This window comes from Danio rerio, chromosome 2, assembly GCF_052040795.2.
Source record: "Danio rerio strain M-AB ecotype USA chromosome 2, GRCz13ab, whole genome shotgun sequence".
NCBI classification, from domain to species: Eukaryota; Metazoa; Chordata; class Actinopteri; order Cypriniformes; family Danionidae; genus Danio; species Danio rerio.
The window spans coordinates 34,839,037-34,857,630 of record NC_141022.1 but is presented as its reverse complement, the minus strand read 5'-3'; the positions used below and the strand labels follow the sequence as shown (position 1 = coordinate 34,857,630).

General features: G+C 33.7%; 1 protein-coding gene across 10 annotated transcripts in view; it reads right to left on the bottom strand.

Annotated features, from left to right (window-relative positions):
• The window catches only part of cacnb2b (calcium voltage-gated channel auxiliary subunit beta 2b), a 50,803-nt gene that overhangs the window by 11,790 nt on the left and 20,419 nt on the right, over positions 1-18,594 (bottom strand). For all 10 annotated transcript variants that reach the window (NM_001423728.1, XM_087239596.1, XM_087239597.1 and 7 more), the window contains exons 2-9: positions 8,828-8,905; positions 5,401-5,523; positions 2,108-2,247; positions 1,909-1,970; positions 1,641-1,663; positions 1,457-1,537; positions 829-887; positions 591-700 (exon numbers count right to left, since the gene is read on the bottom strand). In NM_001423728.1, coding sequence (NP_001410657.1) covers positions 591-700; positions 829-887; positions 1,457-1,537; positions 1,641-1,663; positions 1,909-1,970; positions 2,108-2,247; positions 5,401-5,523; positions 8,828-8,905 — 676 coding nt within the window. The remainder of the gene's footprint in view (positions 1-590; positions 701-828; positions 888-1,456; positions 1,538-1,640; positions 1,664-1,908; positions 1,971-2,107; positions 2,248-5,400; positions 5,524-8,827; positions 8,906-18,594) is intronic.

Below are 18,594 nucleotides of genomic sequence, written 5' to 3'. Positions count from 1 at the left end.
AAAATAAAGTGTTGCCCAACTTTTCTGTATAGCAAAAAATTTAATTTACAAGAAGAGAGCTTCTCTGTTAGTGGCATAACTTTTTCCTCTAAACATGCTGCAAATTTGTTCTATTAATCAGTATTTTTGCCTTGTTTGTCAATAATTAAGCAAAAAACAAATCAACCAAAAACATGTACTTGCAAAAAAAAGTAAGATATTATGGCCTGTTTGCACATAATCATAATATCAATTATAAAATTATAAGTATGTATAAGTATATATAAAAAAAAAAGAAATTGTACTTCGTTAATTTATTTACTTCAAAAACCTCAATAAGTTAGGGTTTACCCTTAAAATAAGAAAAGAAAATTGACAGTGAATTATATAATATATATATATATAGATGTATTGATTCTGAAAGGAAGATTTAACATTTATCAGTATTTCTCAAGAAAATAACATAACTATATCTAAATGTGACATTGGTCCTGAAAGGCCAAAACTTCTGATTAAGAAAGCTATCTTTACTATAGTTATTTGCAGAGCACCATAAAGATCTAGAATAGTATAGAACGACACAAAGACAATTGGACATTAATTATGATTACCTAAATTGGTGCGGGTGTTGGAGCGATCCATTATGGCGTGTTTGCTGGGGTTGTTGAGGATCGACCGCTTGGCAAGTGCAATATCCGCAGTCACTCGGGTGATAGTTATTCTAATGATGGATTTGCACGTTAGAAAACTCAAAACACTTTGCATGACTGCACACAATCATCATAATAGTAAATGGTCATTTGTAAAAATAAATCAGTAGTCCATTGATTATTTAATCCTGTGCCATACCTTCCTTCAAATCTGTGTTTTAAATAATCAAACAGAGCTTTTTGCATCATGTCCGTAACCTGGGAATAAAAGTAAAAAGGGGAAATATGTCATTCTATAATAATGCTGACTTTAAAACAGTGTAATTTTAGTAATGTACAGTAGAGGGCAGTACACATTCATATACCATAAATGTGGAATATGAGAGGCTAAGTACATAATCCACAGGTTCTGATGTAAGAGACACATTATAGTATTTTCCAGAAAATAAGCTGAATCTGATTATAAGTCAAACAGAGTCAAAATTGCTATTTTGAAAAAAAAAAACAGAGAGAGAGAGAGAGAGAGAGAGAGAGAGAGAGAGAGAGAGAGAGAGAGAGAGAGAGAGAGAGAGAGAGAGAGAGAGAGAGAGAGAGAGAATAGCGATGCATTACTAACTGTAAGTCAGTGGAAAATAATTTACAGCAAGTTTCATATAATAAAATATGTGACTTACATTCTGGAAAATACTGCATCTACAATATAAATTAGGAATAATACTATTCTTTTTTATGTTAAGACAAAAAAAAATTGTACATGATCCACTTGCTCATTCAAAGCTTCAAAACCATCGTGGATGACTTAAATTGCAGCAGAAAATCTTCCTCACCTCATAGCCCTTAAGTGAAGGCCCCATGAGCACCACAGGACGCATGGAAGGCACAACATCATATGCAGCCAATTGCTCTCCCTGCAATCAAAGAAATGTGGTGAAAAAACTTCGGTAAACAGATAATCTATAAATATATGAGATAAATGTGTGTATGTGTTGATGTTGGTATTTATATGCTCACCGATTTCTTCTTTACTTGCTGAACTAAAGGTTAAAAATGTAAAAAAAAAAAAAAAAGATGTGTAAAGCATGAAAATGCATACAGATAAAAATATATTAACAATAATAGCATATGTTTCAATATTATTGTGTTTTATTCAGATTAGTTGATGGCAGATCATGAATAAATTATCAAAGGAAAAGCATTCATATGCAAATGTGTCCATGACACACTCTGAATTGAGTTATTTTAAATAAATAACAAATGATAATACATAATGTCAGCGAACCTGTTTGTGGCGGAGCCGCTTTCTTTGCATTCAAATCATCTTTGGCAGCACTAGCTGCTTTGCTGTAATGAGAGAAAAGGCCATTTGTACATAATGAATGATGTCGCAGTGTATACTTTAATTTGGCTGATTCTTACAATAACGACACAAAGACACAAAATTAAGATCCCACACTGCATTATTAATGCGTTTTGTTTACTTGGCCAGTGCTTTGGCGGCTTTCCTGGCCTGCACCTCTCTCCTGATCAGAATAGTCTCCAGGTTTACCGGGCTGGGGATAAAACCAACCTCTCCCCCTTCCTTTACAGGCCGTCCAATCCACCAGTCATTGTTAAACTTCTGTAAACAACAACAATGCTGACTTGATTAGGTTCAAACCAAATACTAAATGATTTAATGTGCGTGTAAATAATTTCTTGTTACAATTAAAAACACATCCTGACTGTATTGGCATTCATTTGACTTAAATTAATATATCAATTAGCACCGTGTTTCTCAACCATGTTACACATATTCTATGTCTCCTTAACCAAACACACCTGATTCAGATTATCAACTCATTAGCAGAGACTGAAAGACCTGTAATGGGTGTAACAGACAAAGGATACATTCAAAACATGCAGCGCTGGTGGTCTTCCATGAACATGGTTGAGAGACACTGAATTAGCACATTCAAACATACTGGTAAATTATATTAATTTTATAAATTTACCAATTAAGAGTTGGTTCAGCCTAAAATGAAAATTACCTCATCGTTTACTCTCCCTCAAGTTGTTTTAAACCTATGAGTTTTTCTTCTGTTGAAGATATTTTGAAGAATATTGGTTGAAATGACCCATCTACTTCCATAGTAACCATTTTTCAAAATATCTTCTTTGTGTTCAACAGAAAAAAGAAATGTAAATAGGTTTTGAACAACTGAAGGGTGAGTAAATGATGACAGAGTTTAAAATTTTGGTCGAATTATCACTTTAAGTGAACAAAACCTACTTTTATTGTAACTTGTAAATTGTAACATTACTATTAAACCAATTCTATGTGTGTATAAGAAATAGGATTGTTGCTGGGAAGAGCACATGCAAGAAGATGTGCTGAGGTAAGAAATCTGCTTTGAGTCATAAAGCTCTGACTGAGCTGCTTACAGTAAAAGTGTTTTTTCTATGTAAAAATGCTAGACTTTCTGTTCCATTTATCATCACTGTGGCTCTATTGGATACTGCCGTATAATAACTGCCCTTCTATAGAAACTTTATGTGTGTTGTTCAGTGTCATCTTCCCTTTAAAACGTATAATTAAATAAAAAGGTGCAATATGACAATGAGTTAGACTCAACCTAATGAGCAGCACTTACTGTAATGGTTATAATGTCCAATCATAATACAAAAGAGATTGTTAATAAGTGAGTAAAACTGAAGGCAGCCTTCTTTTGTCTGAGTTTGCTGTCAATAGAGAGTTATTCACTCTGATCTCCGTGCACGAGCGGGCGCAACCATTTCAATCTTTCTGGCTAGAGAATTCCGGTCTTATTAACTTCCATTCATTTTCACATGTTTAAAACAGCTTGTTTTGCTGCTTGATGTTGCAAACTGATATTTTCTTAGTATATATTTTTTTGTCTGTATAATCATGCAAACACTTGTTTATAGAGCGAGTTGTTTGACCGTTTTCAGCCGTTTATTATTCCTAGTCATTTCTCCCATATGTAACTAAATCAGAAGTTCTAAAACAATTGCAAAAACAAACGCCCTTCCGCATTGAACAATACGGTCAATAGGGTCTGTGAAAAAATCCCAAGGTCACAGCCATGTTGGTTCTCACTGCATTTGCAGATGTCCATTAAAAGTTATAATACCAATATTAACTTTGTTACCAATATGTTACCCATATCTATTCAGTCCATTTAGTCTATTCAACCTCAACCTATTAAGTCAGTTTGACTGAAGAGATATTTTACTCAAAATTAAAAAAGTGTGTGATTAATTACTCATCATTGTGTTGTTCTAAACCAGGAAACATTTGTTTATTTTCAGAATACAAATTAAGATTTTTCAGATGAAATCTCAAAAGCTCATTCGTGTTTTGAAAGGTACCAAAAAGCATCATTAACACGTGGTTGCCTGCACATGACATCCTCTGTTTAAAACAAAGCACAGGTGCATCCAAGGCAATACGTCAGCAGCAGTGCAACACACATAGACATAACAGTGCTGTGCACTCTGTACTGACACTAAGGAGAAGAATCCAATTTTCTTAATTTCTTTATCTTAATTTGTGTTCTGAAGATGAAAGAAGGTCTCAGGGGATTGGAATGACATGCGGGTGAGTAATTAATAACATTTTTAGAATTTTTCTGTGATTTTTCTGTTTAAGCATCCATTCCCAACTTTAAGTTTGTGACATGATGCGATAAAATAAAATACCTAATGAATAATGAAATTTAATTGCTAAATATTACTGAACAACTGAACTAATGTTGGTAGAAATGCCCAGTTTGTCCAAACTTCAATCATAAACTTACATTGACAATTCTCTGCAAGAGTCATTTTAATAAATGGCTAAAGAGCATTTTTTGTCAAGACTTGAGCTGTTATTATTGCCACTTCCTAGTCAGTCATTTTTTTCTATTTAATAAAAACAAAAACATTTTCATCTTCATTCATATACTGTTAGATTATCTGGGACTAGTCATACACTACTTGACAAAAGTCTTGTCGTTAATCCCTGTTTTAAGAACAACAAAAAAGTACAAGATTTGTAAAAGTGGCAGAAGGTAGATTTTTCAGATAAATCATCTGTTGAACTGAATCCTGATCATCACAAATACCGCAGAAGACCTACTGGAACCCACATAGACCCAAGATTCTCTAGAATCAGTCAAGTTTTGTGAAGGAAAAATCATAGTTTGGGGTTACACACAGTATGGGGGAATGTATCAAGACATTTGTTCTGCCCATTACTTTACAAACCACAGGAGAGGACAAATTTATTAGCAGGATCGCGCTCCTTCTCATACTTCAGACAGCACTAACTACTGCGCCACTGCGTCGCCATAATCAAGTTTTATTTAGTTAAAATAAGCGTAATCTAGAGGCCTTTGCCTTTCATATAAGCCACTTCTGACACCAACGGATCAACTAGAAGTCAAATGATTATTTGCTGATTTGTCAGGTAGTGTACATGCTGAATTTACAAATGCATTGTATGAAAGTGTCTACCAAATAAAATAATGTACATTGCAGGGCAACAACAGATGCTGTGGTATTTTCAAGAGTTCAATTTAATCGGTATATGATTTTGTAGTGCGTGCAAAGGCTAAACTACTCTAGCTAATCACAGAGCATATGGCATAAACTAAAAAAAGTCTTGTAATCATGATTTTATTTTAAAAAACATGGGTCGGGATAGCCTTTTGGTTGTGAAAATTAGTTAAATAACTAAACAAAATTACTGTGCGAGAGGGCCTTTGTGCAGATGATCTGTAAACACACTGACCTCTTTGATATGCAGGAAGTCTTTAGCTTCAAATGAAACTCCGTGTCCTGGTATGGGGACGTTGTCATCGTCTGCAGGAGTGTAGGTGAAGTTTGTGCGCACAGCAAAAGCAACTGGTTTATACTGAATAATGGAGAGAAAAAAGAAAGATAACACCAAACAACATGAGCCAGAAATACTGCAGCCAAAGATGTTCGGATTATGTTATCTATCTATTTGTCACCTTTTCTAACCATGTACTACTAAGCACAACTCGTTTTTTTTTTTTTTTACCTGAATCATCCATAAGGTGAAATCGGTAACAGAACAACAACAACAACAACAAACTACTGAAAGCAGCAAAAACACCAGATGCCTGCATTTGACTTCTTGCATAAACAGATAAAAGGTTTTCAGGAATTATTTTATTAAACAAGTATAAATACATTCTTATTACTCATAACTTTTTGGATAAAATAAGCAAAGACATTTAATAGAATTCAAATGGTATGTACACTATTAGGCCAATTAGTTGACTTTACTATAAAATTGAGAAAATCTGTTGCGCTAATTGACTTAAATGGTGAAACACAAGGTGAAACTAAACAGCCCTAGTTGAATTAATATAGAACAACAATGAATACTGCTAGACTTAAGTTTACTGTAGATTAACTTAACTAAGGCTGGAAAAAATGGCGTTATTTAAGGCAACTATTCCCCATGCAATTTTCTAGTAAATTCTGTTTGGGTTAAGACTGTACTGTGGAAGTATAGAAGTGCTATGCAAAACTTGAGAGTATTCTGAGCTTCTCAACCAGTAGTTTAGTATGTTTGAGAATATTTATAAATCCACCCATGAGGTTGTGTATGAGGGAGCATGTGTGAATGGCAGCAGACAGATACTTTGAGGAAAGTGCTGGAACTGAAATGCTGCTGATTTGAACGGCACATGTGCTGCATTGCCCCAGGCAAGGTACTAATAATAGCTTTCATTCATTTACCTTCAAACCAATTGCAGTGCACAAATTCATTCTCAAAGAGCTCCATATCAGCCCAGTGAAGGGTAATGCAGTCTCATGGCAGCTGCATGAGGCTTGAGGACAGCGTAGGTTTGAATTCATATGATAAAACTGAAGGCACATGAGATCATTGTAATTCAGTTTGCACAGTATAACTTGTCCTTCAAGTGCAGAAAAATTTGCAATGATAATTTTATGGAGTGCAGCAGTGTAACACACATACAGTCATGGAATCTGATTTGATTTGTACACTTTTGCAAGCCCTTAAATGAACAGAAGGGCAATTGTAAAATTGTCCGTCTGTGTGTGTGTCTGTCTGTCTGTATATCTGTCAATCTATCATAAATATATTTAACATCTATTCATTCCAATTAATCTATATTTATGAAATCATCCAACCATTTTTTATATAATCTATGCATCAACATCTAGCAATCCATCAATACTTTCATCCATACATCCATCCATCTATCCATTCAACCATTTATCCATCCATCCATCCATCCATCCATCCATTTATCATCCATCCAGCCCCTAGCAATACATCAGTCCTAAATGCATACATCCACCCAACCAATCATCTATCCATTTAACATCTAGCAATTCATAAATCTTTCCGTTCATGTATCCATCAATTTAACATCAAGCAATCCATCAATAATTCCATCCACCCATCATCCATCCATCCATTTAAAATCCAGCAATTCATCCATCTTTCTGTCCATCCATCCATCCATCCATCCACCAACAATCCATTTAACATCTAGCAATCCATCAATCCTTCAATCCATCCATCTAACATCTAGCATTCCATCAAACCTTCTATCTATCCATCATCCATCCATCCATCCATCCATCCATCCATCAATCCATTTAACATCTAGCAATCCATCAATCCATCCATCTAACATCTAGCAATCCATCAATCCTTCTATCCATCCATACAGTACATCAATCCATCAATCCATTTAACATCTAGTAATCCATTAATCCTTCCATCCATCATCCATCCATCCATCTATTTAACATCTAGCAATCCACCAATCCTTCTATCCATCCATCATCCATGCATTCATCCATCCATTTAACATCTAGCAATTTATCAATCCTTCTATCCATCCATCGTCCATCCATTTAACATATAGTAATCAATCAATCCTTCTATCCATCCATCCATCCAAACCATTTAACATCTAGCAATCCATCCATCATCCATCCATCTATCCATCCATCCATCCATCCATCTATCCATCCATCCATTTAACATGTAGGAATACACCAATCCTTCTATCCATCCATCATCCATGCATTCATCCATCCATTTAACATGTAGCAATCTATCAATCCTTCTATCCATCTATCATCCATCCATCCATTTAACATCTAGCAATCCATCAATACTTTCATCCATCCATCATCCATCCATTTAACATCTAGCAATCCATCAATCTTTCTATCCATCCATCCATTTAATTACTAGCAATCCATCAATCCTTCTATCCATACATCCATCCATCCATTTAACATCTAGTAATCATCAATCCTTCCATCTCTCCATCCATCCATCCAGCTATCAATAATCAAGCAATCTAATCAGTACTTCCATGCATTTATACCCCACCTACCCATCCATCTATCTATTTAGGAATCCATTTATTAATTCTTTATTCATCAATAATCTGTCTGTCAATTTATCAAACAAATTCCATTAAATTCTGTAAATGCAACAAAAGTTTCTAAAAATATAGTTTTCATTTTTAAAATGATTGTACTGGTTATTACACAGTAATGTATAATTAAATAAACTTTTATGTTAACAATTATTTATATTAAGTTATATTATAATTTGGCATTTAATTTCAAAGAACATCAGATGTCATTGGTAATGACAATGGTAATCTAGCTGTTTTAGCCTGGTTTTAAAATTCTGTTTTCTGTGAGAGACAGCAGACTTGAGCAGGACGTGATATTCTGTCTGCTCACTGCCTTAATTAAAAAAGACCTGAGGGAGATCACTGACAACGGCAGGGGGTTTCATTCAGTTTTGACAGCCTAGAAAAACTGAACTCTATAAGGAGACAACGATAAAACAACCAAGCATGTTGTTGCTCATTCACAATTTGCAATAGTGCTTCTCATCAGAAACAGGAGAAGACGTATGAGTGAAGATTGTAGTTATCGTTTGTCAGGTGTGTGTACACCATTGATTTTGTAGAGTACAAGACAGTACACTAATGTGCTGTTTCAACCAGGGCATTTGGCAATTAGCTTTCTCACACAGCTCCCTTGTTACTTTGACAGAGGAAAAAGAGCTGTGCAAAATTTATGAGCACATCTAAAACTGTGATATATTTCAGTCCTTGTGGCCAACGTCACTGGAAACAGAAAACTGGTAGCTAAGAGAATTATGGAGTTGCAATGTACTGTACCTTGGCCTTATCAAGCTGGACTTGGGCATTCTTCTCCTTCTCCTCAGTGGCCCCTGTGTCCTGACGGTCCGCCGAACCCTGTATCAGCCAAAGAGTAAGAAACAGCAGTTAATTTAACACATAGACTCACTCTTTCGTAAGCCCTTGCCTGTGGACACAGTGAGAATCTTGAAACGAATATGTTAAATCCATGCTTTGTAAAATAAAATAAAATAAAATAAAATAAAATAAAATAAAATAAAATAAAATAAAATAAAATAAAATAAAATAAAATAAAATAAAATAAAATAAAATAAAATAAAATAAAATAAAATTAAATAAAATTAAAGGGTGAGGCAGTGGCGCAGTAGGTAGTGCTGTCGCCTCACAGCCAGAAGGGTGCTGGGTCGCTGGTTCGAACCTCGGCTCAGTTGGCGTTTCTGTGTGGAGTTTGTATGTTCTCCCTGCGTTCGTGTGGGTTTCCTCCGGTTGATCCGGTTTGCCCCACAGTCCAAACAAATGTGGTACAGGTGAATTGGGTAGGCCAAATTGTCCATAGTGTATGTGTGTGTGTGTATGTGTGGATGTTTCCCAGAGATGGGTTGCGGCTGGAAGGGGATCCACTGCGTAAAAATGCGCTGGGGCGACCCCGAATTAATAAAGGGACTAAGCCGACAAGAAAATGAATGAATGAAAATAATATAAAAAGTTAAAATAAAAATATATTTTTAAAATTAAAATATAAAATGTTATTAAAATTTTTTAAATAAATAAATACAATTAAATAAAATTAAAGTTTTTGCTGGCCAGTAATTGCTTTTAAACTTTTTTTTTAAGCTTATAAACTTATTAAATATGTTGTTTTCAGTTGAAAACCCTCTGCTATATAATGATGTGCAATCAAACTCACAAATGATTCCAAACTTTCTCCTTTCGGGCTCCTACATCAAATTTTATTACCATCTCCTCATAAAGGGCACAGCTCAAAGTCATGTGGAGAATCTATTAGTCATGCCAGGTGATAAGAACCCGAAGTTAAACCATTTAGCTATGTAAAAATTGCGCTTGTAAATTAATATGAGCATTAACACTACCTTTCAGTTTTCTGCATTAATATTTGGCAAAGTGCTACCACAAAACAAAGATTATGGTTAGAATATTTCATAAAATAATTGCTATAATGTTTTACCAGTCATGTAAAAAGCAGCAGTGATAGTGAATATTTCATGTTCTCACAAAAAAGTTTGAAATTACATTATACAGTGCTCAGTATTATATAAGTAGACCCCTCACTATCTTTTATATCATATTTTTAATAGGAAACTTTACAGTATTATGTTTGTACATATACATTAGATTAGTCAGTGCTGAAGCCAAATCTGGAGCTTAACTAACAAAATTATTTACGATAATGGACTAAAAACTAGAGCACCCAAATTTATATGATATATAAAAATATTAAATACATATTTTAAAAAGAGGAAAAATCAATTTTGCTAAAATGTTGTAGGTTGTAATTTGTTTGAAATATATTGCTTGAATTGCTTGATAATTTTATTATCTTTCAATTTCTAAATATGTTTAATGACTATAATTTTATTTAAATAAATATATCTGTTTGATAAATTTGTTTAAATGCACCAAAATACATGTCCAATATTCACTGTGAAATGGAAAAAAGTATTCATCTTCAAAATGGGCTGTACTCAATTATGCTAAGAACTGCATATTAGATTGCGCTTTCACATCCTTCGTACAAACAATCACATACATCCATACATACACAGATATGGAAAAATTAAAAATTTAATTTCTGCATTTGTTTGGATTTATGTACGTTATGTGTTGTGAAGAACATAACTTTTTAATATTCTGTAAATTACTAATAGCATTTCTTCAAAAAATATTTAAAAATCTGAATAAAAAAATTATCCAACAAACATAATATTAAAACATAATATGCATAAATAAACAAGATGTTTCATGTTTTCAGATATTCTAATATCATTTCAGACTACAAGATTTAACTTCAGTAAAACCCTGATTCTCATAACACAATGTCACCAAGTGTCATTTTTCTGATATAAAGCTCTAAATAAACATATTTTATTTGACATTTGGAAAAAAGTTATCAGACATTTAAAGAAGAAAACTAATTTGAAAGTTTAACTAAATCCCATATCAAACAAATTTAAAGAAAATGAGAAAATGCTCTCTTAATTTTTTCCACTGCTTTCCGAAGCATGTCCTCATCAACTACTTTGATAGAGTACATCTTCAATAGTCAATATTTGAAGTGGAATACATTTTTTTTTGTCCTAAGACAAGAATTGTTGTTTAATACTTTAAAGACAACTTTGATGATTTGATTCACTTCAAATGTTGACTTCTGTAGATAATACCCATGTCGATATACAACTTTAGGCAACACTTTACAATAATAGAACACAAAAAATGATGTACTAATATTTAAACTAAACATTGATTTATTATGAGTTAATGTTGAGTTGAGCACACTAATCATGAACTAACTTTAACTACAACATGAGTTCATGTGTGAATAATGGCTACCTTAATCACTTGTTAGTACATGTTGTTAATTAATGTATTAATTAAAATTTAAGTTTAAGCTAAATGTAACCAGCATGAACTCATGAGCAGTCAATGTATAATTATGTCATGACTTTACTTGGAGGGACACAACACCTTTAACTCATCCTTAACTACTCATGAACTCCTGTGTTCAAATTGTTGATGTTGACCGAATACTTATCCATTGTTATTCAGTGAACGCACTATTGGACGTGCATAAGGAATTCATGAGTAGTTAAGAATGGGTTAATGATGATGCACCCCTCCAAGTAAAGTCATGATATGATTATACAATAACATATCATGAGTTCATGATGGTTAAATTAAGCATAAACTAATGTGGTAATTAATACATTAATTAACAAACAATCATGTACTAACACGTAAATAAAGTAACAGCATGAGCAGTGACTCATAGTTAAATGAGTCAGTTCATGATTAGCACATGCATGAACTCATCATTAGTTTCTAATAAAGAAATGTTTAGTTTACATATTAGCACATCATTACTCATGTACTGTTATCATAAAGTGTTACCCAATTTTGTGTCCTCATAAACCACATAAACAAGTACACACACAGTTGGAAAATCATGACTAAGAAAATTATATGAATAAAAAAAGGGATTAGAGCCACTTTGAAAACACATCTTTATTTCATACATCTATCTATCTTCTCAGTCAGTTTCTAATTTACATTTTCACTTTTCCCTTTAAAGTTTTTCAATGTCACAACAGAAGTCAGAATGACTGAAATACACCCTCAGCCTAGCACACTCTTCCCCAAAGGCACACCTACACATGCTCACATGAACACTAACATGCTGACAGTAATGGCACAGTGACAAGCCCCTCAGGAGACACTGGTGGGACACAGTCTGACAGAGTCATATTGACCTTAATATAAGGCTGATAACCTTCTGACAAGACCAGCACTACTGTTTTCCAACATTTGTTGTGTAGTGGATGCTGGAGTGCCTGTTACCCCACTGTTTTCTGTTGCTGGTAAACAGTATGATAACACCCAGGCCCTAAAAAAGCACTGTCTAAGTGTCAACTGAGAAAAAATGCAGCACTGGTGAAAATAATAAGGTTTGAATAACGGTTAATCACTAGTTTGTCAGTAACTTTTTTTAAAATAATATCTGTGATTACATTAATGCATTTTTTAAAAAATACATAATTAATTGTAAAGATTGTATTGTACAGGTAATTACTCTTTAAAATTATTTGTTAATTAACAGTTTCTGTATTATGTGATTAACAAATGTTTTCCGTGCATTTAGGGTTGAGAATTGCATTATGGGACCTTGATTTCTACTCTTGATGTTGAAAATTCCACACTAATTTAAAAAAGGGACTTTTATTGACAATTTAGTACATTGAAATAATATAATGTGTGAGAAATAATATATATAGAAATAAGTCTGTAAAATAGCAGAAAATGTACTGGCATTTTAATACAAGGTTGTTTGTACCATAATAAACAACACCAACTCAAACAATATATCACTTTAAACTTAAAACTGTCAATTAAAATCAATTTCTTTAACTTTTTAAGTTTCAAAGTTGTTGAAAAAGCACTAATATTAATATATACATATCATATATGTTTGAATGCACATGGGATAATGATTCCATAATGGAATTCAAAGTTTTAAATAAATGGGAAACAAATACAAAAATAAAAACATGAATTACAAAATACGGATAAATGCTAATTTACAGATATTATTTAGTGTATTTAAATCTGATGCAAAGAACTTTGATCTTTTGATGTGAGCAGATCATGTTAATAGTGTTTTTAGTATTTTTTTCCTTAAATAAAAGCATTTTTATTTTTCAAAATATGTTATTAATCTGTTTTTCCATAACAGATATCAGTTCGGTAATATTAGATTTACTGAAAAATTGTGAGATCACAATCCAAGTGCACAATGAGCATTATTGAAAACAGCTTTCTATCAGCAGGTATTTAATAGTCAAGTCTACCAAGAAACATCACTCGTAATTCTGATAAAATAACTGAAATCTATTAGGTAAGGCATGTTTTGAACACCTTCTTGCTTTTACAATGACCTAATGAAAGTGAAATAGTCAATGTTGTTAAGTGTTGCTGCATTATATTTGATGCCATGTCAGCAAACATGGCTATTTTCATGACAAAAACTTTTGATTAATAAATATTCAATTAAAAACCAACACAAATGAATATAAATGAATACATAAATTAGATAAGATTTTTATATTAATATATGATAATAATTTTAAACTTTTTCCAGGTGAAACTTTGCTGAATATCTTATTGAGTGAGCTCATTTCATAAAAAAGCCTTCTGCAGTCATTAAAGTCAGGACAGTCTAATAGAATGTGCTTCATAGTAATTGGGAGTTTTGCCACACAAACACTGAGTTGGGTCTTCGCTTTTAAGCAAAAAAGAACATGGGTTTGTATTAAATATAAAGGTATCAAACTATAGTACTGATTATTAAATATCTATATTGGTCAGTTTTGCTTCACAATAAATGCTGCTCCACATGAACTCTTCTAACATGCAAGAAAAATGTAACATCGTCACAAGTTTATAATGAGAATAGTGTATTAATTATTCACAAAAAAGATGTTTCCCTGCTTTCTGCCAAAATAAAAACTGCAAATAAATGTTGCTGTCAGATTTTATGACTGCAATGTATATTATAAATCATTTTAATATGGTCATGTCATTGGCATATAAACATTTCCTGCTTGTGGTCAAACTGTAACAATATGCAATTCAATCATAACTTGATGTTAAATCAGCTATCATAACATTATTTATCAATATGTGGACCTTTTTGGATTCTCGGAGACTATAGAAATTAAAAGTGTAAAACAGGAAATACGTTGGGATCGTTGTTGTTTTTTTTACACCCCTCAAAATTGTCTATAGAAAATTTTACACTTCATTTATTCATTTTTTTCTTTTCAGGCTTAGTCCCTTTATTAATCTGGGGTCGCCACAGTGGAATGAACTGCCAACTTATCCAGCATACTGTATGTTTTACGCAGGGGATGGCCTTCCAGCTACAACTTATTACTGGGAAACATTCATTCACTCTTATTCACACACACAAGAACATGGGGAGAACATTCAAACTCAACGCAGAAATGCCAACTGACCGACCCGGGGCTCGAACCAGCTACCTTCTTGCTGTAAGGCGATTGTGCTACCCACTGCGCTGCCCCATTTTACATCAGTAGTTTCAAATTATTCTTTTTTTATTGATTTTTCAAGTTTTTGGATTCTGGTTATATAATAACAATTAAATGTGCATTAATAGGGTTTCCACATATTATTTGTTTGTTTGTTTGTTTGTTTAAATAATTCATAAAGAATTGCATGGTTGGTAAAAACAACAAAAAGCATATATTGATGGCCAGCAAATATTAGGCCCTACTTACAAAAACTATTTAATCCAAAACCACCAAAAACTAGTCTAAACACGCATGAAAATGTACTAAATTTTAAATAGTATACATGTTTCATAGAAGTCTGTCAAGAAAGTAATTGTGAGTTTGAATGCTGCTGTCTTATTAATAATATTGTGCTCACAAGTGTTTAAATTAAACAGGCTTAACGCAGCAACCACTCGATAAACTAACTCAAGGGCATGCAGCAAAAGCATGAGCAGAACATAGTTTGCGCTGAAAGAACTGAAGCTAATTAGCAGAGAAGGTGGTGAAACAAGATTTAGTGAATAAAGTATGGAATTTGAAGAGGCCGAGATAATTGGGCGGGGATTCCCATAGGCATAGTCATGTGTAGGTGCTCACTTTTGTTTACTCATGTCTACCATAGACATCTGTTCACTCAGTGCCGGCTCTTCTGCAAGTCAATGTCACAGAGAGGAGCAGAACAAACTGCTGCTGAATTATTAACCAATGCCACACTCACCATGACGCTCTTCCAACCGCTGAGTTTATAGAGGATTCAGATCATTTATATTCTGATTCTCACATGCACCGAAGTGTGAAGCCTCTCCATACTAAAAGGGTGTAGCTAACATTTCTGAGCCAGCGATCAGATCTTCTCTCCCCGTCTCCTAACTTTGTTCAAGGTACTGCACTGTTATGCAAAACTTTAAAACGAGGGCACCTGCAGTGAAATCAATTGTAGCACTTGTTAATGCAGTTCAACAAACTCTGGATTTCAGAATTCCTTCATCTTCACAGGTACTTTGATTCTGAAGTCTTTGATTGACTTTCTAATGCAAACACAATTAGCAAACCACAAGGTGAGTGTCAGCTGGCCAGAATTAAATGTTGCTGATGACAAATTTAACCTAAAGAATAATTTTGTAAAATTCCTCCTTTAAAAATGACCAAATAGAAGTGTCCAAGCAGCTTATTACAACCTATACTTACATTTTAAAGTTGTCATGTTCACCAGCGAACAACCACCAGATTTCGCTGGTAAACATTCACACACAAACATTTAGACTCATTGAACTACATATCCGCCATGTTATTGACTACAACACCCAGTCATGCCACACACACACACACAACCGGTTCCAGATCAACACTGATTGCACTCTCACAGCTGAAGCCACTCACACAATGATTGTTTGGACTATTTATACCCCTTTGTTCCACACACATGTTGCCGAGTCTTGTTAACTGTAAAAGTAACACTAACGCGTTTTCCTTGTCTTGTTTCTCTGTGTTTTGACCTTAGCCTAGTTTATCCTTTTGTCCTTGTTTGCAGCCTGCCTTCTGACCCCTCGCCTGTGTTTGATTACGATTCTGGATTGTCTACATATATCTGTTTGCACCTGAATTGACCATCGCTTGCCTGACAATTCTAATAAACCTGCACGTGGATCCAAACTTCTGTTGTTGGTGTCACTCCCCGACGTTACAAAAGTACATATTCATGAAATGAAGTATAACCTGCATTATTATTATAAAATGGATTAGTTTAAACTGTGAACTTTTTAGACTGTCCCTTACTCACTATTTTTCACTTTATTCACAAAAATGTATACTTACGTTCACACATTTGGATAGGGCTAGACGATTAAAAGTAATCGAAATCGACATTCAGAACCTTTTATCGATCTAAATTTTCCAGGTCAGTTATTTCAATTACTTTCCCTACCCACGTGTGGAGTCATGTGACCCTGCTCTGTTAACCCTTAAAGACCAGACAGTCGGTCACGACTAAAAATAAATATTGTTCTTTAATGTTTAATAACTGATCCGTTCTGTACAATTCAAAAAGTGGCATAAAGAAGTGTGTCTCAACTTTCCATCAAATACTAATACTAATAATAATATAGGCCCACTAGGTGGCCACAAAATAGCTTTAAGTCTGATTTATACTTCTGTGTTGAACGCACGTATGGTCCGGCGCAGCCATCATTGCAGTACCTGCGCACCTCTTAAAAAATGTAACTACATGTCACACATTTGCACTACATTGGATAATTGGAAGCTGTCCCAGAGATGCCTTGAGACGGCATATTTTTTATTACAATAAAATTATTATTTACATTAAAATAATTGTTTACAGGAGATTCAAGATATGCGCTGTTAAAATATAATTTACAGGATATGCAAGAGTTATTTTATTTAGAAGAGATCCTGCTTATTTTTTAATTTTAATATGAAAAACATTGAAAATAATTGATTTTGTTTCTAAAAGTGCAAGTTATTTATTTTCACTTATTTTTAAGACAAAATGTGACTGGTTTTAGGCAATGTGTGTTTTAATTTCAGTTGTTCAACCCTGATGATCAATAAATAAGATAGATAAGGTAGATGGTGTGTCTGAATGCTCTCTTCATTCAAAAATGTCTAACTTGTAATATGTGAGTGGTTTTACTGTACATAACTTATCAGTGAACTATTAGGGCATAAAAAATTAAAGACATAAATAAAATAATCAATCATTAATCATAATAAAGTTAAAATGTTTAATTTATTGAGATTTTGATTTAAGGCTAGCCCTACATTTGAAACAAGATTTACAGTCAGTTTGAGGTACACATTTTAATATATCCTAATAATTTTAACCAAACATGCATACTTATCAAACTCTTGACTTTTTTGTAGAACAAAGGGCACAATACATTATTTATGACTCTTGGTATACAGGGCATTATTTTACTACTTATATTTCATGTATTTCCAAAAAGTAAACAACCTTTTATATTACATAGGTTGGATAACTGGATGAAAGAATTTACATGCTCTGTTTTGATTTTGTTTTAATTCATCATATGAACATCTGATAAACTTTACAAACAAAAATGTGAAAAAAATACAACCTAAACAACTGCAATCATGACAGCTCTTAAGAACAGATTCAATCAGCAGATGTTGGTGGTGCTGGCAAAGAAGAAGGGCTATGAAAATTCCCTTTGAATGTAGCACTGAGTTGAGTCAGAGCAGAACAGAAAAAAGTGTATGAGTATGATTTGTCCATGCTGATGAGTTTAGAAGAATCAACATGTTGTTCATTCATTCATTCATTTTCTTTTCGGCTTAGTCCCTTTATTAATCAAGGGAAGCCACAGTGGAATGAACCACCAACTTATCCAGCATATGTTTTATGCAGCGGATGCCCTTCCAGCTGCAACCCATCACTGGGAAACATCCATACACTCTCATTTACACACATACACTATGTGCAATTTAGTTTAACCAATTCATCTATGCTACGTCTTTGGATTTGTAGGGGAAACCAGAGCACCAGGAGGAAACCAACAAGAACACTAGAAGAACATGCAAACTCCACACAGAAATGCCAACTGACCCAGCTGAGGCTCGAACCAGCGACCTTCTTGCTGTGAGGAGATTGTGCTACCCCCCGCACCACCATATTGTATATAGCCCTTAACATATTGTATATAGCCCTTAACATATTGTATATAGGTTTATTTTTTTCGATTGCATATCTTACTTAAACTAAATGAGAGTTAAGTAACAATAAATATTTGCCTCACTGCTTCTTTATTGGCTTCAAGTCAGGACTTTCACTAGACTACTCCAAACAATAATTTGGATTCTCTTCAGCAGTTTAGATGTGGACCTGATTCTGTGTTCTGGATCAATTAGGCTTTAGCTTCAGCTCATGCACAGATGGTTGGACAATCTCTTTAAGAAGTGTCTGGAATGTTCCAGGTCCAACCGCAGATCCCTAGCCATCACTCT